At 44.4% G+C, this 25,495-nt stretch overlaps 1 protein-coding gene across 1 annotated transcript in view; it reads right to left on the reverse strand.

Annotated features, from left to right (window-relative positions):
- BCR (BCR activator of RhoGEF and GTPase) overlaps positions 1 to 25,117 on the reverse strand; it is a 100,156-nt gene extending 75,039 nt beyond the window's left edge. The window contains exon 1 of the mRNA XM_041488525.1: positions 22,929 to 25,117. Within this exon, the coding sequence (XP_041344459.1) occupies positions 22,929 to 24,438 (1,510 nt within the window). The 5' untranslated portion in view covers positions 24,439 to 25,117. The remainder of the gene's footprint in view (positions 1 to 22,928) is intronic.
- Positions 25,118 to 25,495: the final 378 nt, after the last annotated feature.

Here is a 25,495-nt window from a genome sequence, read left to right on the forward strand (position 1 = left end):
ATCAGCATGAGACAATGAACAGGATTTCAGAGCTGGTACTACAAGGCTTTTCTAAATCACAGAGTTTCACCCAGACAATGCTTCAAATGTGCCAGGCAGAGCTTTGAGGAACCTTCTTTGCCAGGATTTCACAGTTGTACGTGACACACTTTCATTTTTAAGGTTCCAGTACATTCCCAGATACTTCAGACTCAGGCAGAAATAAATATTCCCCCAAACAAATTTATTGGCACTTTCTGACCAGTATTTCAGCAGTTAAAAAATTAGGAATGTTAAGTGTGCTGGGACTTGAACTCTGGGTGTGGTTACCACTAAGCTGAAAGAAAGAAACAAGCCAATGCAAGAACCAGCTCATGTTTTGCCAGGGAAATAGAAACAAGGCTAAATTAAACCAGAAACTGTGGTAACAGATACTAAGTGTAATCTTGAGTGTCATTGACTTGAGCAGTGAAAAAGTTACAGAAATGACTGCACCTCAGGAGAGTCAGGCATTCTGTTCCTGTTGAGTATTAATTCCTTGCCAGAAGATGCATGAAGTTTATCAGTGAAAACAAACACAAGAAAAGACAATTTCAGTTGTGTTTCATCTTCACAGCTTTCAGTGACTGTCTATCCAAGCCATAATTTTTTCAAGCTTTTTAAATCCAACTATATTCATGTAATAAGGTAATAGTTTTCTATTTAAAACACAAGCAGAAACTTCTCTTGTCACACTTTACACTGTCCTTAGGTCACTCCTGTGTACCTGAAGATGGCACACTCTCAGTAGTACCTAAACACAAAGACTGTAGAGAAAAGGGCTGTTTTCAAAGATAACTCCTTCATCTCAGCCTTTACACAATGGCATTCTTTCTATCCCTATCACAATCAAAAATAGTATTGTCTTCCATATTCCTCTCCACTTCTCACCATCCTCCACCTTTCCCATGGAAACAAATACGGAAGGACAAAGTCTGCCTGTACACTTTAATTTACATCAGATTCCAAACTGATCCAAATGGCTGCTAATCAGAGCTGAACAAATACATAGATTTCTAGGGTAGGTTTGTCAGGAAAGGCTCAGAACTGCCCTCACTAATCTCTTTGAAGGTGATGAATATTTACAAGTGACAGGATACACTGAGACAATGCACAGAACTTTCAAAATGCAAATTTTGACTGCAAATTCCTCCCTTAAAAGAGAAATAAATAACCCTTGTACCAGAGTGCACAGCAACCTTGACAAAGGCACTTGTGCTCCAAAATCAATCCACAGTTTTTTAACAAATTCCTCTGTAGTTGGCAGAGGAAATCCCATCTTGCTACACTGGGCAGGAAAAGGCTGAAGATCCTTCAAAGTGTGTTTGTGGAGGACCCCTTTCTGTCATTCCCCACTGCAGCAGATAAAAATTCCAGAATTCCCACCATTCCCCCAGGAAACAGCAGCAGCGTTGATCCCTGCCCAGCACCTGGAGCTGAGCAGAAATTTCTAAAGCAGGGCTGAGCCATCAGCTGTCTCCCCAGGCAGCTTTTGTGCCTCCCTCCCTGGCAGCTGCAGGGACAGCCAGGGGGGCTGGGAGCAGGGGGCTCTCCCCAACTCACCCAGGGGACAGGGGACAAAAAAGGACTCAGGAAAACGGGGAAACAGAGCAAGCACACAGATGCCATGTATTGGCATCCTCTTCTTCCTTCCAGCTCGCAGTTATTTATTCTGAGGGCTAATGTTTAATGCTGGGGAAATTCCAAGTCCCCCTAAGGCTGGAGAATTTATAAAGAAAATGTGAATCACAGTACAATCTCACCTGCCTGCAGCCTTTCTGGGAAAAGGAGTGGAGAGAAGGCTGGCAGACAAAGCACCTTAGTCACCCAGAGCTTCCACCAGCCAGGCTTCAAGAAGGTGCAGGGGACAAAGGACCAGAACAAGCCAAAGTGGCCCTGAGCACTGGCATGTGGCTGCAGGACCCCAGTCCTGCCCCAGAGCCAGCAGCAGATGCCACCCCAGGGTGTGTGACAGCTCCCATTCCACAGGCAACAGCTGGGTCAAACAAGTGGCAAGTGACAAAGCCACAGAAGGGAAGCAGCAGCTGAACAGGTGACAGCTCTCAGCAGAACCCAGCTGGAGCCCAAAGCAGTGAGTTTGGAGGGTGGTGGCGACAGAAAGGGAACCTAGGCAGCAGGAAAAGCTGCAGCTTTCCCTGGAGCCAAGTCCTCCAAGTTCAGGCCATAAACCATCAGATAAAAAGCAAAACTGGCAGAGTAACCATACGAGGGACAATGGGAGAACCAATGAAACATGCCTGGGTAACATTTACCAGTCAGTTGGTAACACTGAAATGTGTGTTCCCTTTCAAAAATTCTCCTGTGCCTTCCTCTGGTCCTCAGTGTTCCTTCAGCTGAAGAATTGCTACTCCTCTAAACTCAGGTAAGCGGTGATACTCAAATGTAGATACTTACAACATTCCTCTCAGGCCTATCCTGCAATTCTCAGGCTAAGCAGGGAATTTCACTCCACAGCACAGCTCAGGTAACAAACATCAGCTCAGCTTTGACAGCACCTTCTGGTTTTTAATGCTGTCACAGCTGGTCCATCAGCTGTTTTCTGTATGTACTCTTGCAAACTTAAGGGGCAGGCCAGGCAGCAGAAGTTTGAGCACTAAATTCTTGGATTAACAGGGGTTAGATGAGGCAAATGCATAAGCAGCAGCACTCTGAGGAAGTCCAGAATGGAAGCATAGCTGCAGAGAGGCTAGAGTACAAGAGCCACACAAACAGTATTTCTCAAACTCTTTAAACATATACAAACATACAAGTAGTGGCTGAAACTACCTAAAAATATGCACAGGCAAATTTCTCTAACACTGACTTAATTACAGTTAAATTAACACTACTATGGATCCACACCCCACTAACAGAAGTCCTAAGAAAACAAGAAATAAACAGGTGAGTCACCCAGCTTTTTCACCTGCCTTTCTTGTACCCCTTTATTGAGGCCAGACTCTGCAGCATCTGAGATGCTGCCACATTCCAGGCAACTGTGGCTGCCAGTCTTCACCTGGCAGCTCCTGGGCACACGTTTGGAACCATTTTTCCATTAACGTGGGCTCCACTTGGAAACAAAAGGCTCAATGTACTGATCCATGTCACTTATTTTCTTCCTCTAGCTATTTCAGATGAGATATTACAGAGCTGCTCATCCTCACAGATTTTAGGGGGGAAAAAAGGGAAGCTGTGCCCAGCTTGCTTTAGGAACGGTGTCCAAACCAAAGTTAACCAGAGCATGTGAACACAGGCAAAGCTTGGCAGTGCCATTGGCTGTTCCTAATGAAGGGACTTGCCACAGGGGGCATTTCAGACACATCCACAGGCAGTTCTGCCATGGACTCGGTCACCCTTTGCAGTAAGTGACATTTAAAACAAAGATATTTACAATTTATGAAGAAAATCTTCATCTTCCACAAGATGATAGAGGTGCAGAGGTAAAGAACATCCCTCTCAACAGTCCCACTTTCTTTCACTGTCCTGAGCCACACCCAAGGGATCCTGCTCCCTTCAGGTTCTCTTTCCTTTCTTGAACAGGAATCAGCACAGTCAGAAGGCAAATTGCCTTTTACCATCCCAAATCAGCTGATCAGGAGACAGGAGCTGGGAAGGCTGGGCTCCAGCAGAACCTTGTTCACCAGATTAGGTCAGTAACTTCTCCACAAGCTACTCAGCACCTGCTATTCAGAGGATGTACGAGTGCACTAGAGATTCCCCTTTCTGCTTTCTTCACTTCTATTCAACCTCAAGAATTTCCCCAGTGAAGGCACTCCATCCAACACTCCCCCCCAAAGCTATGGCATCAAAAGACCTGTAAGATAAGCCACATGAACTGGCAGAATGTCCCTGTCTGCCATCTTTAATCAAGTTTTGTGGAAATCTTGAGCCTTCAACCTTGCCAAGCAGGTAACATGGTGCCTCCTAAAATGCTCCATTGGCAGAGATTTTTGTTGTGCCCACCAGAACTCTTTCTGCCCACCCCTCAAACAGCAACTGTGCTGGGTGCGCAATAAAGCCGTGACACTGCCATCCTCTCTTACATAGCAGAAATAAAAACTAAGGTCCAGAGACAGCCACATGAGAAAACCAGTCTGAGGCAACACAGGTCCTGCTGAGCAGCTCCTCACTACTCCGAATGGCTCCGTCCCTGAGCAGATCCAGTCCTGCAGCCAGCTCTCCTCCGCTCCTCCTGCTCCCAATGACCACAGGGCAGTACAGAAGCAAGGCTGGCCTCCCACAGCCACAGAAAACTGAGGCACCTGCAGCCTACAACAACGTGTGGGTATAAATCACATCCCAGCCAAACCTCACACTGTAGTCAACACAAGTGGTTCTAAACCTTCTTTTAAAAAAGAAACGTAACAAAATCAACACAGAGCAGACCACAGCTCTCCTGCTTTTAGGTCTTCCTCACCCTTCCAGGAGCTCAAAAGGACTCTCTGGTGACCTCAGAGAATATCAGCTCCTTCTTGTTGGCATGCAACTAGCTGTTCTGTGGAGCTGCCCCATGAAAGCAGGGGTTCCTTTATTTACAGTTTCTTTCCTCCTTTCCCACCAGTTATTTTTAAGGGACTATGTTTCCTGTTTTCACTGCTTTGCCTCCATTTGTCATTCAACACTGCCATTAAAGTAGGAGGGAAGTGCAGGGGAGCAGATCAACACAAAGCAAACCTTTAGGGTTCAGCAAGCAAAACGTCACCTCTTTCCCCCTCAGCCTCACCTCTCTCTTGCACACCCTCCAAGACATGACGTAAATATAGCTTATCCTCCAGCATATACCCAGATTCTGACACCTGTGACAGATTAAACATTTCAGGATGGATCAGATAAGCAATTTATTCATCCTGGTTTGTGACAGCTACTTACCCTCCCTCTGGCAGGTCCATTCTGGATCACCAACAACTTGTTCTGGAAAACCCCTCTCTGTAGGTTGGGGCTAGAAATGGTGCCACAGCATTTTTTAGAGACAAAAGCAGAGCAACAGAATGCAGATACTCTTTCTTGTTATGCTGTTGATTTGCAGACATTGCCTCCCTACCACCTCAGTAGGGGATGTGTGATTTTCAGGGAAATGGTAGTCAGAGAAAAAACAAAACTAAGAAAATCCAAAGGGTCTGGCAACAATTTAGAAGGATGCAATCCACAGAACTACTGCCCTTTCCTTAAGCCTTTGCTTACAGATGTGCTGGCAGCAGTCTCACAAACCCTCCTGATGAAGGTTGTACTAACTCAGGTGCAGTGTACTCCTAGAACTCTATTGCTCCTCAGTACAGCTCTTCTGTAACTTGTAGAAGTATGGTGACCCCTGAGGACAATAAATACAAAGCTATCAAAGGTTAAGGGTAACAGAACAACAGGCTTTGAGTAGATAAAGGGCAGTTTTACTGTTTTAACACCTTTTCGGATATCTCAAATCTCTTTGTTCTCTGTTCATACACTCTTTACTACAGCCTGACTCCCATCCATCACCTGATACTCAAACACACATGCTCTCTATGAAGGATAAAGAATAACTGTTTTAGCAGAAGCAGAGTCAGAAGCATCTCTGCCAAGTCCATTTGCCCCCTCCAAGGGTTCACATGCCCCTATTCACATGATTCTAGGGTTCCCCAAGGCTGCTGCTGTAACTGCAACCTTCCCACCCTCCTCTCTCCCACACTGCCCCAAAGGTGACAGCGCGTTGCAGTAGAAGCAGACGATGGCCAAGGGATGGAGGGAAATGAACGATAAAAAGCAGTGTTGAGACAGGAACACAAAGACTCTCAAATAAAAGTTGGTTTAAAGCCAGCTCAGGGTAAGGCTAAGCTAGACTAATGAGGGAGTGTGGGTTTGTGCAGCAGCAAATCATACACAGAAAGAATCCTTACACAGGTATCAGAGAGCAATTAAGGTTTAATTAGGCTCAGAACAGACAAATCAACACCAAGGAGGAAACTAATTACATATGAAACTGAATCATGCACAGCACATAGACACCAGGGATACCAGAATAGTAAAGGGCATTGAGACAGGAGAAAAACACCACAACCAAAAACTGCCAACAAGGAGAGAAATCAGCATCTGACATGGCCACTGCCACTTCTAGAGAAGATAGATTTCTGCTCCCAGGCAGAAGTAATCATCACTTCATGGGACTGCAAAATGAACATATTTCAGCAGTGAAGAAAAAACCAACTAAAATCATGGCAAAGCATCAGGAGATCCTAAGCTCAATATCTGACAGCTCAGACCACACAGCTGGGCAGAAGGAACAATAACACTGAAGACAAAAGCAATTTCCCAATGCATAAACCAAGTTGTCCCTTTCATTGCATTAGGAAAGGCAGATACCCTCCCAACACCAGCTACAAAAGGGTGCAGTCCTCTCCAGCAAAGTGTGCCCCTGTGCTGATGAAAGCCATGCTGGGGAGCAAACAAGTGCTGCACATGCAGGAGGGCTCAGCTCAGCAGGGCTGCTCTCAGCAGAGTCAAGAGAGCTGTGTGGGTACTGCTCCTCTCAAACCATTCATTCCCTGAGGGCTGGCTATTTCTTTTTCTCTTGAACAGTGCCACTTTATTTCTTGACACTACTGTAAACAGACTCACCACAGGAACTGGTTTAGGGAGCTGTGGATTCAGAGCATCAGATTTTAAAGTTCTCCTTAAGAGGCAGAACAAGCAGAGCACACAATAATGGAGTTTTGGAAAAAATAATAGGTACAAGGGGTATAAATAAGTAACCACACAGTGAAAACCTGGGCAAAGCTGCTGCAAGGAAGAAACTTTCAGTTTCTGGGCTTGGTAATATACCACAGATCACAAGACAGTTGCATTCTTGGCTGAGTACACCAGCTTCTCACACAGATCTCACAAGAGAATGTTAATGAGACCTACCTGGAAGGCTTTAAAATTTAGGGGAGTACTGTTCTGGCAGGAACTTACTGGTTAGTAAGTCATTCTGAAACACAAATTACCTTTACTGTAAATTCACCCCTCTAAGCAGTTAAAACACGAACAAAAAGCCAAACAAAAAATCCAAAGCAAACAAACAAAAACCCCAAACCAAACATCAACCCAAAAAAACCCCCAACATAAGATCTGCCTTTGGAGAACTGCAAATAAGAAAAGCCGGTTAGGCTAGCAGTCAATCCTGTAGCACAGGAAAAATGGAATTTTTTCAATTCCTGTCTCCTTTATTGTTGCCAGCTAAAGGCTTGGTTGATTTTAAGCAAACCCAGTGGGAGAATAGACTGGATTTCCCTGAAATATTCTCCTGCCACAAAATTTCTGTATTGCCAAGTACCATTCAATTAACAACAGTTATGGTCAAGAGAAGTGTCTCTTGCACTGTAGTAAGAGAACAAAAGTCAGACCCCTGGATTCTGCTGTGCCAAGAGCCACAGAAATGTTGGGAGAAAAAAAGAAAGACAGAAAAGCTTCCCAATTAGGAGCCTGCTAAGGAGACACAAACTACTTTATAGCTTCAGTTCATTTACATGCATTAGTAATTAAAAAATAGCTGTTTGGTTGGTTACATAAAAGACAATGTGGTCACCAGTATGGTTCTTTATCATCCAAATACTGCAGCATAAGCCAACAAGAAGGCAGCAGAGCTAAGTAACTAGGGCCATTCAGGTCCTATCCACAGCAGTGCTCTACCAGAACCAGTGAAAAGAAAGAGGAAACCATACTGATCTAACCCCTACAGGCAAAATGAGAGGGGCCAAAGCTAATTTAGCATTCATGATACCACCTCACATCATGGATGAGATGTATGCAGTAAGTTCTAGAACCAAAACTAAAGTCCAGGGTCAAGACCCCAGACTACCATCTGTAAATGATCTAGGACAAAAAAAACCTTGTGTTTCCCTGGATGGACAGGGAATGTACCCACATTTCTGAATTACCTGCAGGCCCCAAGAACAAATAAGCCCATATCATTACAGCAGTGCAAGAGAACATATGGAAAGAAGCCCCCAGTTTTAACAGTGTGTATCCTTCTTCTTTTGTGCAGAAGATTTCAGAGTGAGTTCTCTATTCCCCATTCCCATGTCAGGTATAGGATCTCCATGTGCATTTTTTTAAGCCAACCACCAATTTTGCATATTGCAACACAAAATGGCAAATTATCCTTTTAAAAGTAAATAACTGACCCTAATCAGAAGTCTCACACAGACTTTCATACTATTAAAACTATATTTCAATATACTTAGAACAAACCCCAGGACTCTCTAAGCACAGGACTCCTACCATCCTTAACACTCTTCCTTTCTCCACGCCTGCTTCTCTGAAAAACATTCACCCACCCAATTTTTGCCTTATCAGGAACCTGCTACATTCCAAAAGGCTGTGCTCAAGGTTGTAATGTTCTTTTCCAGGCATTCTGCTGACTATTTCACTGCCAACCACGGCCCTTTCCAGGATGTACTTTTCTGCAAGAACTCAAAACCCGCGGCATTTCAACAGGGCTGCACAGCATTGCTGACAGAAAGTAGACAGTAGACTGCTGTTTACTTCAATCAAAGACAAAAAGTGTGTCACTTTGTGTATTTTTAAAACCACGAATTAATAATTGATATTTGCCTTCACACAGTCCTTTGGTCCCAAGGCAAATCAAGCTGAAGGGATACGTTCAGCAGTACAGCTGGCCCTGGGGTGAGCCACTGGACACCTGCAGGCTGTGCAAGGAGGAGAAGAGAAGAAGAGGCAAAAGAACACGAGTTTGCCTTTGTAACAAGGTGCTGAATCCTGGCAGAGCAAGGAGACTTTCTCAGCACTGTCTGAGAGACTGAGTCGTAGACAGCACAGTGTTAAGGTTTGCTACCCCAGTTTTTCCCTACAAATAGCAACTCCTCCCCACTGCCTACGGCACTGGTTGACATCTCCCAGGCACACTTGGTATGCACACACAGATAGGACACACTCTGACAGGTTTCATTTGGAGCCATCTTCAAGGACATACTAAACAATGCAGCCAAATCCACTTAAACACCCAACAGAGTATCAGAATAAACCTGTTAAAAGGATTATTCTACATACGAGTTGATTTCTACAACAGTTGCATTTGTTGTAAAAGCCCTTTAAATGAACACGAGCTAAGGAAATCACCTTGGGGCTGAGGCAGAGCAGCAGCCAAGAACAAGAAATCAACTATTTTAAAAGGTTCTAGAAAAGAGAACCAGACCCAGCTCTGCTGAGTTGCTCAAAGTGCCTCAGATAGCAATCCTATTTCGGGAATACAGGGACTGCTCTGGGCTCAATGAGTCAGCAGGGTGGGGCATTTTTTTCCCATGTTTGTGGACTGAACAGGAACAGAAAAAGTAAAAGAAGCTGGAAGCCAGAAATATAGCACCTGGCTGGTGCACAGGCAGGAATTCAGCAGAGTTAAGTCAGAAGAGTTCACAAATCTCTGCAGAACCAGCAGTCACAGGTAAAAATAGAAGTCTTATCTGGGAGTCACGTAAGCATTCAAAATAAAACGGAACAGAGAAACCGTAAAGATGTTTCAATGCTGGAAGCTACATGTATTTTCTCCTGGTGTTGACTCTTGCCCTATCCTTGTCCAAGATTGAGCTTTTTAAGCAAATCGCACCATCTGATCGAAATCTTAGTTCCACTATTAAGCCAGGACATGACATTTTATAATTCAAAGCAAACAAATGTAAGTAAAAAGGCCTACAAATGACCTCTAAAACTCCACTTTCCCAAAAACACTCATGAAGGGAAAATATTCCCATAGTTATAAGATGTAATTCTACAGATGTCTCATTACAGTAATTGCATCATAAAAAATGACATTAAATCTTAGCCCATGAACACTCACACACACAGAGAAAGCAAACACAAATTACTAAAGGAGGTCTACTCACCTCTAAAAGCTGTGCTGACCTGGCATCCCTCCTGTGCTCCTTTCAGATGATTTATCATCTAAACAACCTTTTGGCAGAAGCTGGTCACCTTTTGAAGTCTTAGTAAAAACAAGTAATTGTATCTTTTCTTCCATTTTCTCCTGGTCATAACCAATCAAAGTACTTGCTGAAGTAATAATTGAAACCACAAAGTACTTATGTAGGCAACTGGAAAGGGAGTCACTCATACAGAAAATGTGTCATCAGGCATATGCAGTCACAGAGCTGTATTTTCAGGCACCAGGTCACCAGGATGTCATCAGGTCTGTCTTACTGCAAATACTCCCATTTTCAGTCCTAGCATTCCACTTGGATTTGTTCTACAAAGCAATTTCAAATATCTGCAAGCTCTCAGGCAGCTTTTACTCATTCACACTCTGCCAGCAGCAGAAAAAAGGCATCTTCCTGGGGAAGAGGAACTCTGCTGAAAGGACACTCCAAACCTCTTTGTGAAACCCCAAAGCAGCTGGAGAGTCATAAGTGAAATTGCTGCAGTTAAACAAGACTTCTCAGCATTCATGTTCCATTGTTACTTGAATGAACAGCCCTGGAGTGGCAGGGGACTGGGGCTTTAAGTGTAAATTGTCTTTCATGGCATTACACTCTCTGCCCCAACACCACCCCATCAGTTACTGCTCCACCAGCAACATTTGTAGGAGGACAGATTACGACCCATGCTTAGAGGGGTTTGTGCTTTGGCTGGGTGAGTTTTGTGATTTTTGTTTGATTGATTTTGGCTCAGAAAAAACCAAATAAAACCCCCAAAAATGCCACAGATAAATTCCCTGATCCAGTTCCCAGCGTGAAGCTAGAAATGAGCAGTTGTTGGCACGGCTGACAGGGCAGCAGGTCACAGCATGAGGCTTTAGCACCAGAGACAATTTAAATCAAGATTTAGCCTCAAGGGGCATAATATGAAAATACTGGAAGACATACACAGATACATGTTGTAAGACAAGGCAGCTCGTGCTTCCAATTTTAAGCAAATAAACCAAAAAAAGGAAGAAGTAGAAAACCCAGAGATTAACACATAAGGAGCAACCACAGCCACAGGCAAAACCCCAGATTCTGAGCTTATTTACTTAGAGAGGAAACTGAATGAGTTAATATGAACACAGAATTAAGTAGGAAAAAAAGAAATAGTGGAAGCAAGCATATGAATTGTAGAAATCAGTGATAGGGCAAGCCCTCCAGCAACAGAACTCAGGTTTTTTTCCACTGTGAGTTTGGGGTATTTTTGACAGTATTTTCTCTTAAAAGTTAAACACGGATACAAAACATTTTCTAAACACGTACCTATAGAGGAAGTTAATCAATTTACTAACTAAAGCGTGATCCAGGAGAAATGCACTGAATTTGATTCCAGAACACTACCACTCACCAAATGCAGCTAAAACCCTGAGTTTCAACAACTCAAAAGACTGAGCTGCATATTTCCTCATTAACACACTTGGAAATTTATTTATGCAAATCACTATATAAAGATAAAAGCTTGCTATAAACCTAAGGCTGTTTTTCTTTTTAAGGTTCCCTTTTCATTCTTTACATGTGTTTGGAAAAAAACTTGCAAATGACTCGTTTCCTTACAGACTAAAAAACACAACCACAAAGCAACCAATTATTAAAAGCTATTAAACAAGCCTGTTTCAATGTGCATCAGCCCTAGATGGCAAATGTCTATTAATGGGAAAACCAGTTTTAGCATCAGAATGCTTCCTTACCCAGATGTTGATCTAATTACAAGGAAAAGTTCCTTATAAAGTTTAGGTAGAATTCTCTAAATTCGCTTGTATCTTTGCATCAGCGCATATTTGCACGTACATTGAAACCAATCTGAAACACCTATATACAGAATAAAATATTCAAGTTAAAAATTCTTCCTCTTCAGATTCTTCTCGTGCACATAAATATTCAGAACGCATTTACGTAACAGATAATCAGGTCTCCTTCTTTGCTTTAAGTGGAGATACTGAGATTCCTAAGATGCTCAGGAATGGAGGACACTAACTGGAGGAAGATGTGCAACCCTTTATCTGCAGGAGAAAATATTTCATTGTGTTTACCTAGCAGCACAGAACAAAGCAGAGCTTAGATCACATTAGTATGTGTTTCAGTTTGAGCAGAGACCACAACAAATTATGTATAGGTCAGTGCTCAAGGCTGAGTGAATTTGGGGTAGCCAAGGTCAGGCCTAGGGCACTTTTGCTGAGCACACAGGACAGGTCAGTGCCACTGGGACAGCCCCATCCCAGCAGGGTGTGACACAGCCTCAGCTGCCTGAAGACAATGGCCCAGCAGAGAGGAAGGCACCTTCTGCTGGTGTCTCAGACACCTTAGAGACATAACAGACAGATTTTTCTCTCCATGAGTACTGAAACAGCCCTACCTAACCAAAACTCATTTTGAGAGTCCTAGCTCAGAGGACTGGGCAAACTGGAAAGAACACATTTGATGTTTTGATGTAAATACTGTTTTCTCACTCTGTCAGGCCATTTTCCCCTTTAGGAAGGCAGATGCAGGATGGCTAAAAGAATTATTAAATAAAGTAAAAATGCTTTCCAAATTACATTAGTGTTGCCATAGCACCTAATCAGGAGGCATGGCAGATACATATGGCCAGCTTACACAGTTCTCCAAGAGCTACAAGAAACTTCAAAACAAAATTACAGTTTTGGACTGCCTGCCCAGCATAGCTCTGACCCAGCTCTCAGCCACATCAGTATTGCTACTGAAACAGCATAACCTGCATGCATGTCAGTTTTAAAACATTTATAATCTAAGCCTGTGAAGACCCTATCAGTGCTTTTGAAGTCAGAGCTCAAGCTCAAACTTCAAAATCAAAGTATCTTGGGAAATTCTGCTTCAGGTAGTTACATAGAAACAAACAGCTAGTGCTGTGGAGCTTCACAAACAGCAAAACAGTCACTAGAAATCTCCTGGCATCAGCAAGACCTCAAATCAGTTCTTTCCAAAGACATTGTTAGAGGTCTCAAGGGTAGCCACTGGTGTTTTCAACTATTAAAAAACCAAAAAAACAATAATCCAAGTAAAAAAACAAACAAACAACCAAAATTTGTTAAGCTCTCCTGCTCCTTCCTTGTTACTTATTCCAGTGCATACCTTCTTTCCTGGTATTTTTTCCTATTGAGAACGCTGACCCTTTTAGCAACACAGAGAAACTGGTAATAGCAATTTGACTGCAAATTTCACTCAGTGCATACAGAAGCTGCAAAATCAATTTGTATTAGGAAGGGTCAAAGTGATGCTCAAATCCTGTGTAAATATTTCGATATAAAGCAGTGTGGTTTCTCAACAACTACAAAAGCAAAGGTTTATGGGTTTGTGGAACTGCTCAGCTGTGCTCGTGAGGACCTTAAAGAAATTCAGCAAGTCAAACAGAGCAAGTGCCTCTGCAAAGGTGACAGGTCTGCATTTGCAGCATTGTGTGTTAAAACATCACTTAAGAATACAGGGAAGTGGAAAACAATTGTCTTCACTGTGGCCTCATATAAATTCATAAGATATGAGAGACCTTCTGCTTTCACATGAAGCAGAACCCAGCCCTCACCTGAATGGCAAGAGCACCAGACCATGTAAACCACCTCAAAATTGCAATCAGTCTCTCATCCCTGTCATGCAGTACAGATCAATTCAAGAAGACAGTCAGGCCTGTAGCTCAATACACCACCTGGAATACCAAAGGAAAACAAGGGAATTTTCTTGATCCCTATCCTCTGAATTTTCTTTATCCCTGTCCTCCATCAGCCAGGTCTGCCAATGGCCCTTCTGCCAGAAGAAAAACTGAACTGTTGAATTAGTGTAAGACAGCAAATGGTTTCTGGATTCCCTGTTGAGCTGAGCACACACTGGCTCTTCTGGATATACTCAAGTACTAAACACAATCCTCCTTGTCACACACCAGCCCCCTCACCTGATCACACACATGCTTATCATGAGTTCTGTTAGAGCAGCATCTGCCTCTGGACCCATTACAGTCACAGGTTTCAAGGGAAAGAGGGCAAGAGCAGACAATGGAGAACTCAAATGAGTTATTCAGTATACTTCATTCCCCTAAGTTCCTCAGGAAAGATGCCAATGGAGAAAAGGCTGAACAAAAGATTCACCCAAACAATTATTCAGGTGACTTTTAAGCCCAATGTATTGCTCACACTAAGTGCACCAGCTTTCTGTCAGAGTCAGAAGCAGCTCTTGAGGGCCCCTGAGGATCTTGCTTTTGTGAGCTGAGAGGTTCCAGCTTAGGAAGCCTTTGAGACAATACTCTGGATTTGACTGAAACATTCTCCTCCTGATACCCATTTACCCCAGATCAGGAGCCACAGATGATCAATACTAGAACTAGAGAAGTGGTGTATGTCCCCAGGCTAAAGAGACTATTTTCATCTGACAGCTTGTCAGATTCTTCTTCCTTGCAATTCAGATTTCACTCATCAGCTTTCTAAGAAAACTGAGAAAAGTAAAACAAGGAATGGACTGTAAGATGTGCTCTCCTCACTGCAGCCACTGATGTAATGTAGGATGCCCATCACCTAGACAAGACACCTTCAATCCCAGCTAAGCACTGGCTTTGGTATCCACCACAATTAAGCTTAGGTGGGAGAACTGCAAGAGAATTTTGCAACCGGATGTTCTCTGCTCACTAATCTAGAAATCTAAATAAGTTATTGATACAGCTGGCAAAGACAGATTTATTCATCCGAATACCATGATTTCCTCAAGGACAGTTGAGGCATTATTGTGTTTTCTCAGAACAATCTCAGTGATTTCATCCTTGTCAGACTGACAGCTCCAATGACCACCTCAGGAAAGTGTAAAGCAAAAGTGTCCTGCCCAGGGAAGGGACTCCCAGACTTGTTCTACCTAAAAGGATTCAAACAAAGGGGACAGTTTATACAAGTGACAGGCAAAGACAAGGGAAAACGCATCCAAGTCTTCCAACAGTTATCTACTGTTCTGACCATATTATTTTCTGAAACTTTGTGTCATAGTGTCACTTCAGGCCACTATGAAAACATTTCCGGAGCAGCTCTAGGTTAGCAGGAAGCAGAACTGAAAATGAGGCAGTGAATTATGAGCTGAGGCAGCTGGACTAGCAGGCACAGAAACAAGTGTTCTGTGCCTTGGCTCACTGTAAGCACCATAATCTAACGTCCTTTGGGACACCCTGAGCCCAGCCAGGGGCTGCCCTGCTGGGCAGTCATACCCTGCCATGTAACTGCACTGCAGCAAATCAGCGCCCTGTCTGTGTGACACCTCCCTGATGGCAGCACACCAATTCCATTCACTTCTCAGCAGCTCAAATATATTTGGAGCCTGATGCTCCAGGGAACAAGGTATTTTCCTTCAGAACAGATTACTCAAGGAAGCTGCTGCCTTGTTTCAAAGGAACACACAGATGTGGCTGTAGGCAACTGAGGGATCTGTTAGTTTTTGGTGGCTTTTTGTGTGTTGTGTTTCTTAAAACTGATCTAACAACAGCCTGCTCCAGCCTCACCCATCTTGTGGGTTCAAAATGGGCACTCCTTCCTTAGCTCTGCAGCCAGGGAGTACGTAATTGCTGATAACAGAATAGCTGGTAAATACCCCATCAGAGAAGGAGCTGCATTTCAGAGTGGAGTCTAGAATATTCTGGAGTTCTGAAGAAGTAAACACACACAGTGAGCCAAGGCTGCACAGTGCACTTCTCCACACCTCAAGGAGGGGAGCTGGAGTCCAAGCACAGGAGTTACTCACTACTAAGTAACTCCTCCTGCCAGGGCTGCCTGCTTAGATTTTAGATAATACTGTGTGATCCACAGCAGCCTGCCATAGCTGCTACTGTGCTGTTGTCACAGACCAATCTGCAAGTAATTTGTGGATTTTGGATACTTCAGAAGTTGTGCAGAAGCTCCTGAAGAGGATGGGGTGGTTTTGAGGGTTTTAAAAAAATATATTATTTTTAAAAGAAAGAAGGTTGTGGTAGATCTACTCTTCTGGAAAATAATCTTTCTCGTCCACAAGATAAAATAAATAACTTTTTAAAAACCCACCCCACCCAGTAGTAACAGAGATTGGTGAAATGACTGAAAATAAAAAAAGGTCACAACTACACAAAAGGCCTGTAATACTAACAGGCACAATTTAGTAGTATAAACCCACACTGAACTTTAGCAATTCACTCTTCCTACAGGGCAGTCCTCCTGGATTCTCACACACATACTCCTCAAGTATCCGTGTAGCCATGAGCAACTAACTTGACTCCAGCTGCTACATTTGGGCAGAGCCTCCTGTAAAGCAGAGACTCCAATTACATTTGCAATAATCTGATTACTACATGGCCATAACCTGGTTAAGAAAGGGTCTGAGAGATACCATTTTGGCACTTAGGAAGAAGACAGGGAGAGGGAGACATGCTTTGTTGTTTTAATAACAGACAGATCTGCAAATTTAGCCAGATTTTGTGAGAGAAATACAACACATTGTCCTACACAGGACACTTTTACTGTTTAAAACACATTCAGTACAATTTGAAAAAAAAACTAGAGAAGTTACTGATCTGTAAAACTGTCTCAGTAGAAGGACAGACTAACATTCAAGGATTTACTTACAGCTCATGGTTACTTTCACATCACTTGTAATTTAAAGATATGATCAGGAAAGCAATCCACTTTGTCATCAGTGAGCTGGCCAAAACCTGCTTTGTAACCCAAGACACTCAAACTGATGTTTTGGAAATCCTTCATTCACATGCAGCTCACTCAAACTAATCCAAGCCAGCATTTCTGTGGTCACTTGCAGCCCACCCCTCCATCCATCTCCCATTCAACCTGGACTGGAAGACCATTTCTTTTCCTACATGTGCCAGCAAGAGATTACTTATATTTCATCAGGGCAAGAACAGGATCAGACCCTTATTACTCTTTCCATGCTTATCTGACTGAGCAGAACAAATCAAAGAGGAGACAGTAAAAAAAACCCCAAACTGCTGGTCTTGGTATCTCTGGGGAAAAGCAAGCTCCAGATCAGCTGTGCCTCCAATCAACACTCTGATTTTCATGAGCAGCAATATGCTTCCCTGTGGTAATTGAAATGGAGCAATTCCCAAACAGCATGCCAAGTCTCACCTCATTAACCTTTATGGACTGACCTCCAAAATTCCTTGAAGCTGAAATACAGGTCCCCCTTGCCTCTGCATGATAGCTGTTTACCCCTAAGAGGTTGGGGAGCAAGGGAGGGCATTAGAGAGCAAACTGCTAAACATGCTAGAACTGAAAGAAGAACTGTTTCCAGCCTATTACTGGGGCCCAAACCTTCACAGGCTTAGGCCTCCTTTGTTGGCCCTTCTTTTAGAGAGCCTTCAAAGCCAAATTTGGATTACAAATCACAGCCCCCACCCACAACACTTCTTTTAAGTGTCAGTATATAACTCTAGTATGCTGCCCAGTAGTCAAAAATAAGCATTTCCTAACCCACACTTGAAGGTTTAGCAAATTTTCTAATTAAACCTTATTTTTCTTTCATCCCAGATCTGTTATTCAGGATGCCTCCTTGCTATTCCAGTCAACTCATTTTACTACTTTTGCTCAGGTCTCAGTGAAACTTTCTGGTGGCAGTGAAAAGCAAGCTGTCAATGAAGGAGTAACTGAACACAGTACTTAGCATTTCATCCAAATATCCAAACCAGAGATATTAGACAAATGGAAACACTTAGGAAAAATGGTAAAGCAATTATTTCCACAAATTAGCAAGCTCTTAGCTTTCTTTTTCTCAGCATTAGCTCGAGATAGCATACCTATAAGAATTAAGAATATAATGTTCCAGTTCTGCACCCTGTAAGTCTGTACATGGGGTCATGTATATTTACACTAAACAATAAAAATCTTCAAGATTAACACCACATCCATCAACTGCTTTGCTAGAGATGAGAAGACACAGGAGTCCAAAGCACTTCATTCACCAATATAATTCAGTGCTTTAAAGTCTATCACCTACACACACAAGTAAATCTCTTCAAAAGTCACTGCAAAGCTTTAGGGCTTGAGCCTCTTGCCCTGTGAAATCACCAAGCTGCAATCACCTGGGTCCAACAGTTTTGTATCCAGCACAGCACTGCATCTGTGCTCAGCACAGTATGGATGCTGCATGGATATCCTATGGCTCTGGGGCTGCTTGGTCCTAGCTCAGCTCCTACACCACTCCCAAGCTTCAAGCTTGCACTGGTAATACATTTCACCTGCCCAGCACAGGCCACTGCCTGCCTCCAACAGGCACAAGCCCTCCTGCAGCAGTGGCAGCTCACAAAGTGAGCTCATCTCCACTGCCAGAGACCCTTTGTAACTGCTGGAAAGGGTGCAGGGAGGACAAGCAGCTTTCTGACCCCCTACTAGCAGAATTCACAGCTGTCTGTCTGCTTACTCCATAGGAAAGGCAGTCCCACTCTGATCTCCCTGCCATGGACCATGAAAATGGGCTTCTCACAGGCAGATGAGGGGACACCAGCAGTCTCCAGGGCTCCCCAGTACCAGACAATACTATGTGGATTGGTTTTCACTCCCATTTCAAAGGCAGGCGCTTTGTGACTGCAGAAGTACCTGATCTAGGGTGAAGAAAAGAAAAAATAAAATCTGTCTACATGCTATTACTTCTGGTAGGCCTGAGGTAAACATCAGCAACTCTCTGTGGAAGAAGGAAGAAAACAAACACTTCAGAGTCCACTGTAGTCACTGGGGACATACAGCAGCTCTGTAGATTCCATTAAACTCTGCTGTAGGGAAAGAGAAATCTGGAAGAGAAAGAGAGGGAGCTCTTCACTCTCCCAGACTAAGAAGGGAGTGGTAGTGCAAGCATCCTGATAATCACCAAAATCTCAAAAGCCACTTAAAACGCTGAAAAGCAAGGCAGGGTGGGGGATCACATTTAAACAGCATCTTGGCATCAGTGCTCCTAGGAAATCACTGATAATCACAGGAAAGAATTAAAACATGTCTAAGAAGTAACAGCAAAATGAACTAAACAAGTGTCAGGAACATTTAAATTGCATTATTGATCCAATGTAAGTCACAGATGGAAAGGAGGACCTATGGCCAGCAGGCCTTAAAATTAACAAGCAATCTGCACACTATAAAAGTTCCTACATTTCAGCTCCTCAGAAGGAAGAATCTCTACAGAGTGGACTGAAGTCTGCCTCAGCTGCTCAAAGGGAAGTTGTGCTTCTGAACAACAGCAACAGGACTGACATGTTGCCTCAGGAGTCTGCAAAATCCCACAAAGAACTTTTCAAGCTACATCTCCAAACTAAAATTCACAGAATACAATATTTGGTGAAAGAAGTGCAGAGTTAAGAAACTTGTCTAAGATCTCAGAAGATGCAAATAACTCAGGAAGCAAACCCTTGCAGAAACTGGTACAGAATAAGGTCCTCCCATGATGACACACTACATGATTTCTTGGGGCTTTACAAATAAGTAGTGTCAAGTTTGCCTTAAAAGCAGGAAATTCAGATGCTTGCCTATCTGGTCAGGCATTTAAGGCACACAAAAACTGAAGAACCTACAGCTCTAGGTAAGCAGCAGTTTTAAAATGGCCTTCTGTTGACATAACAGGAACTGTGAGGTTTGCAGTTCACATGCATAAATTCCACTGCCCTTTCCCTTCTCTACAATAAACTCTCTGAAAAATAGGGAACGTTCCATGTTCTCCAGAAAGGGACATTCAGAACTCCCACATTTAGTAGAGGCTAAAATAAGTAAAACCTCACTCCAATGGAATTAAATGACACATATCCCCAGACTGACCTCATATTGAGCACTGTGGTGGTTGGTGGCTCTCTCAGAGCACCACCAAGTCTTCTCACGTGAACAGAGTTAGTCCTGGGGCACCTTGAGGGAGGCAGCAGGTAAATATTATTTATGTGGACTCCAGAAAGTTTCCATGTTATTATGCAGACAGATGAAATCATTTCACACAGAGAACACTGATTTTATGCAGCAAGCTCCAAAGCCAAGCAACAGCTCCAGTGTGCTCTTCATTAACAAAATGCTGTTAGTTAAAAACTGTCCCAGCTGAGGCCATTGCAAGATCTCATTGCTCCATAACAGTTCTGTGCAACTTTCCCCTTGACCATAAGCAGAAATGCACAATGGGTGGCTTTTCTCACGTCTATTTCTGCAACTAATGTTTAACAGAAGGCAGAATTTTAAAAATCTTGTTCTTTCTTCACAATCATAGTAAAGACATGTAAGCTTAATGCAAAGTTAAGATGTGATTTTTTTTTCTATTCCCACTACAGGAAACTAGTGATACATAATTAATCCTAATATCAATATCTTTGCCCAGGCTTCATTAAGTACATTTAATAGAAAGTACAGCTATTACCAAATCTCAACCCTGAAGCTCTCATGCTGCTCCTTGGAAAAAACTGAAAGCCTACTATACCTTTATCTGCTTTAATGTTTTTGATAATCCACCTCCAAAAACCCAGATTCAAATTTTGGCTCAGACCACATCCATTTGAAAGTTACATCCTTTTTTTGTAATCCAAAATCAGGAAAACATCACTTAACTGTGAAGTCATGAAATAATTTGGACAGAACAGCATGTGTCTGCTGGCCAAGCTCAAGGTGCACTGGGACAGATCCAGATGGAAATTTCACACTGCACCTGTCCACAGCACACTCAGCATTACTATGGGAAGAGTGATCAAAGGCAAAGCCAGAAAACACAACAATCTGAATACACAGGGAAGTCAAGTACTGTTGAATAAACCCCACTTGATGCTAATTAACATGAAGGCTGGCCAGAACCTACTGTGATTGAAACTTGCACTCTGTTCAAGCAAAACTTTAGGGAAGCCTGGCAGAAGCAGTGACTGAACCACAGGTGCTGGAAAATCTGTCTGGATCTGTGAATGGCTTTGGTACCACGTGGTCATGGAGAACAGCCTGCATCAGAGCAGGGTAGCTGGGAATGGGAGCCAGCCAGATAATCACACAGGGCTCTCTCAGGCCTTTTGTTTGTTTTATGAAAAGGAGGTGCTGCCAACTGGTTTCAGATCAAAATTCATCCCAGTCGGGAAGGAAAGAAAACTCCTATAAAATGATGCTCAGTAGAAATGAATCAGAAACACAGCCCTCCTGAAGGCATAAGCCTTTTCAGTTAAGTAAAAAGTTGCCACCAGCTAATGTGCAAGACAGTGCTGATTAGCCATCTGGTGAAAGTTCCTGCTAAGCTTGCCATGTCACCCCCTGTGCTGAGGAAAGCAGAAGGTGGATCAGTTACATTATGTCCTTGCCTGCAATGTGTGGTCATCCTTAGGAACACACAAAGCTTTCCAGCACATCCAGGAATTGTAAGTGCTCTGACTTTTCAGCTGCCTTTTTTTTATCACTGCATCCCAGCAAAATTATTTAAAATAAAAATTACCTATTGCCTTTTTGAAAGCTGAATTTATCCTCAAGCTTTATCAACCTTTGTTATTTTTACCCCTTTGTACCCTTCTGCAAAAACTGAAATTGCCAGGAGGCTTCCCAGTCATCTAAAGAGCATCAGTAAACAAGAGCAGAGACAGATGGCTGAGCTCAGTTCAAATGAGCACAAGACTCAGCCTCTCCCCCAAAACCCAGGAAGAATGCAGCAGTCCCAGAGAGAAAACAGGGATGTCAATCCAATCTGATAAGGCAGAAGTCACTGTGAGGAGGTGCAGAGCTTCCATGTACACCGAACATCCACTACAACTGTCCAGCCTTCCAGTAACACAACGAGACAAGAGGATGGCAGCAAGGCACAGAAGAGTTCTCCCTTCATTGTTGCTCCCAAAAGTATTGCTGACAAAAACAATCAGCAGGGAAAGTAAAGCCAGGCATCTCCTTTGAGCAGTTACTCTTCTGAGAAGTAATAGAGCAAACTCTCACAACCTGAGAAAGTGACATCTCTGACAGACCTCTGAATTCACCCAATACTACAGGAATTTGGTCCCACTGACAAATAACATGTTAATCCCTTATTAAAATGAGAGATTCGAAGAGACAAAGAAAACCCATGAGAGAACTCACACATTTATAATTAAAGAAATCTGTCAAAACAAACATTCCTATTTTCTTCATTCCTGGATTTGATTTTCGTTTACTGCACAGGAGACTACAGGTGTTAGCACAAGATATTTACATTACATGCCTTGCCTTGCTAAATAGGTTCAGACATCCACATACATTCAAAAACTGCATCTGAATTAATACAATTCCTTGTGCCTCTTCCACCTATAAACTCACTGTGATTCCACAGACACACCTGCATGCCTGAATGAGTTACATGAAAATGGATTCAAACATTGCCCATTCTTCCCCAAATGAAAAGTTTTATTCTGCTGAAATTTAGTTAACACTTTTCCCTCAGGGCTTCCTGATATTCCAAGTTCTTTCTTCACTCAGCGATAGCAGAAAGCTCCAAGAACAGAGCTGCACAATCATCACCTCCAATCAGCTCTAATTGAAGGCTGACACGAGACAGAACGAGAAACTAGCACTGCAATTAATACAGACAGGAAAAAACAAGACTGTGGGAGCAGCATCATTATCGGTAAAGCTCTGGCAAAACCCTCAGGTTGTGGCTTGTTGGCACACTACCACCTCTGAGGTAGAGTTTAACTACTCCGTAGTGCACAAATATGAGGGAGGGAATAAACTTGGTGTGAATTCACCACAAATGGTGAATACCTGGTGAAGTTCTGGCCCCTTTTAAGCTCAGTGTTCAGACTGAAACTTTAAGAAATTATTAACATGGGACTCCACTGATCCTCTCAAAAGAAGCCTGCGTCAACCTATCTGGGAATCCAGACTAAATTCCTAAAATGCAGTGTGGCATATACTTCTGTAGGATCTTCCTAAAACAGCAAAACTACAAATTAAACACAGAATTCTCACATGAAACAGTTGCCCCCTCACAGTGATTCACCCAGGGTCTCCCATTCATTTCCACGATGCCATTCCCTGCTCAATGGATTTAAAAGACCAAGAAAAAGCTGCTACACACCTGTATCCCCGTGGAAACAGCTGTCCTGGTGACATCTCGCAGAGGGCAAATCTCCATCACTTGGCCAGATCTGTCCTGTTTTTCGTACACCCACAATAGTGGCCTCAGACACGATGACCTGCTGCTGCCGGTGCCGTTTTTGAGACTGGGGGGTTGGTGGGCTGCTGCTGTCAAAGGACTGCTGGGAGTTCTGGGAGGGGGAGCGGCTTTTATCCCGGTACATGCGGTAAGTGGTGGGGCTGGGGGAGACATGGCTGGACTGTCCTGAGGAGAAATCTTCCTCACTGGAGGTAAGGTTCTCATTAGAACTACAATCAGGAGTATATCCTCCTCCAATATCTTCAAAACTCCTGGGGGAATAAGATCTCCTGGGCCACGTGAGATGTTTTTCCTGGTCCGGTGGGCCCTGATTTCGCAGAATAGGTCCTTTTCCTTCTCCTTCCCCCATCATTCCACCTACGTAGATACTCTGATACGGCTGAAAATCCATGGGCTGCCAAGGTGAGCGGTTGCTGCCATTGGCATTAATCAGGTTATCTTTAAGAAACTTGGGGTTCAGTTCAGCATCCTCATATTCTCCATCATAGCCAAAGCTGCTCTCTGAGGACCTTCCCCTGTAGGCAGGCCTCTGGAACTCGCTGAAGCTGGGTACCATGTTAGAAGGGAGGGAGTGCAAAGACTTTTTGCGTTCCATTTGCATGGCTTGGCTACCAAGGGAGCTTATTTTATCAGAAACATCTTTATCGTTGACCTTTACGAGACCCTTCTCATGATGATACTCCATGTTCACATAGAAGGGCTTTTCAACAACATCCTTGTTATCACCAGAAGAGTGTGAATTAACCTTTTTCATTCTCTCAAAATTGGACCTCAGGGCCGCCACACTGGTGCTGTTCCCTCTCTCCTTAGGTTCAAATGATCCCTCCTTCTCAGCAGATCCCACCAGTCTGCGAGTGGAAGCCGATCTGTGTTTTGAAGGAGAGCCATCTGTATCACAGCGATTCTCCATGTCCTCTACAACTCTCTTCAGTTTCTCTTCACCATAGTACTTGCACCTGTCCTGCTCTCCTTCCCCATGGTGGGGGCTGTCCAAAGGTGACAGGTCTGACCCATCACTCTGGGTAGACAGCTTCCGCATAGAGGGTATCCTGGGTTTGAACTTTTCCTCCCCGTGATGTGACTTGCTTTTCTCATATTCGTCTTGGTCAGCAGACTGGTGATGATGCAGGTCCTGGATCTGCTGCTCTGCACCCCCTTCAGGCAACTGAGAAACACGTTTAAAACCCCATCTCTGTCTATCATAGCTTTTTTTCTCCTTTGCCAGAAGAGTCTGCAGGTAAATCATGCGGAACCTCTCCTTATTAACCTCCATCTCCAGTCTCCGGATAGATGCTTTGCACATTTCCAGCTCCTGTTCAATGTCTCCCACAGATTTCAGCTCCATTTTAGGAGGCTCAGAGTCTGCAAATTGTGCTTTCCAAGCCTCTACAAACCCCACAGGGTCCACCATTTTGCATACGGGAGTAAGTGGAGAATACGAGAAGGAGGCTGGAGAGAAAGAGGTGGAAAGAAAAAACCAACCGGATCTCACATGTAGAAGCAGAAACAGCTCGGGCAGGGTCAACTCAGCGCGTCTCTTTCGCGGTCCATGCAGGGCACTGGGAGGCAGGCAGCAATCCTCTCTCGCAATCGTCTCTCCTCCCCGTCTCCTTCTGCTTCTGCCGGCCCCAGCCCCGCGTACACTCGCTACTCTCTCCCCGGCATGACTGATCGCTTGCTGGCGAACAACAATGCTCCCACCCCGACGATCCCCCAGCACTTCAAAGCGCGTGGACAAAGGAGCGGGGTCGGGGCGGGGGAGGGAAGGTAAATATCGCCCCCCACCCACCTCCTGTCGCCGCCGTCCTGGGCACGGTCCTCAGCGCGGCCACGCTCCGGAGCCCTCCGCTCCGCGCCGCCTCGCCAGCCCCCGTGTTGTGCTTTCTCTTTCTCTCTCCTCCTCTCCCCCTGCCCCTTTCCCTGTCTCCTCCTCCCGGCTATTGTGCTGCGCTCAGGGCGCACACGGTCCCCGCGCGGGGCGGCGATGCGGCGGCGCGTCCCGGCCGAGCTCCGCCGCTACCCGGCGGTGCCCGAGCGCCCCGCGGCCCCGCGGGAGCCCCCCCGGCGGCGCAGCCCCCGCTGCCCGCGGCGGCCCATCGCGGCCCGGCTCCGGCGGCGCTGCGGAAGGGGAGGGGAGGGAAGGACCCGGCGCAGGCACTGACACGGCGCTGGGGCCTCTTAAAGGGGCAGCCGGGCCGGCCGGGCCCGGGGACCCGCGGGGGTGGGGGGCCCGGCGCCTTCCTCACGGCTGCCCGTGAGACAAAGGCAGAGTCGTGAGCGGTCCCGGCCGCTGGCCCTTGCAGCCACAGGCCTGGGCATCCTCACACCGTACAGACGTGACCATAGCTACGACTGGTTAAGAACATGCCATGCACACAGCCCTGTGTGCACAGGGAGGTATCCATTCCCGTCCATACAGCCATGCCCTCATATATTATGTATAAACACCAGCACGTCTCTGTGCTCTC

Source organism: Pyrgilauda ruficollis, unplaced genomic scaffold (assembly GCF_017590135.1).
Source record: "Pyrgilauda ruficollis isolate IOZ18807 unplaced genomic scaffold, ASM1759013v1 scaffold9, whole genome shotgun sequence".
Lineage (NCBI taxonomy): Eukaryota > Metazoa > Chordata > Aves > Passeriformes > Passeridae > Pyrgilauda > Pyrgilauda ruficollis.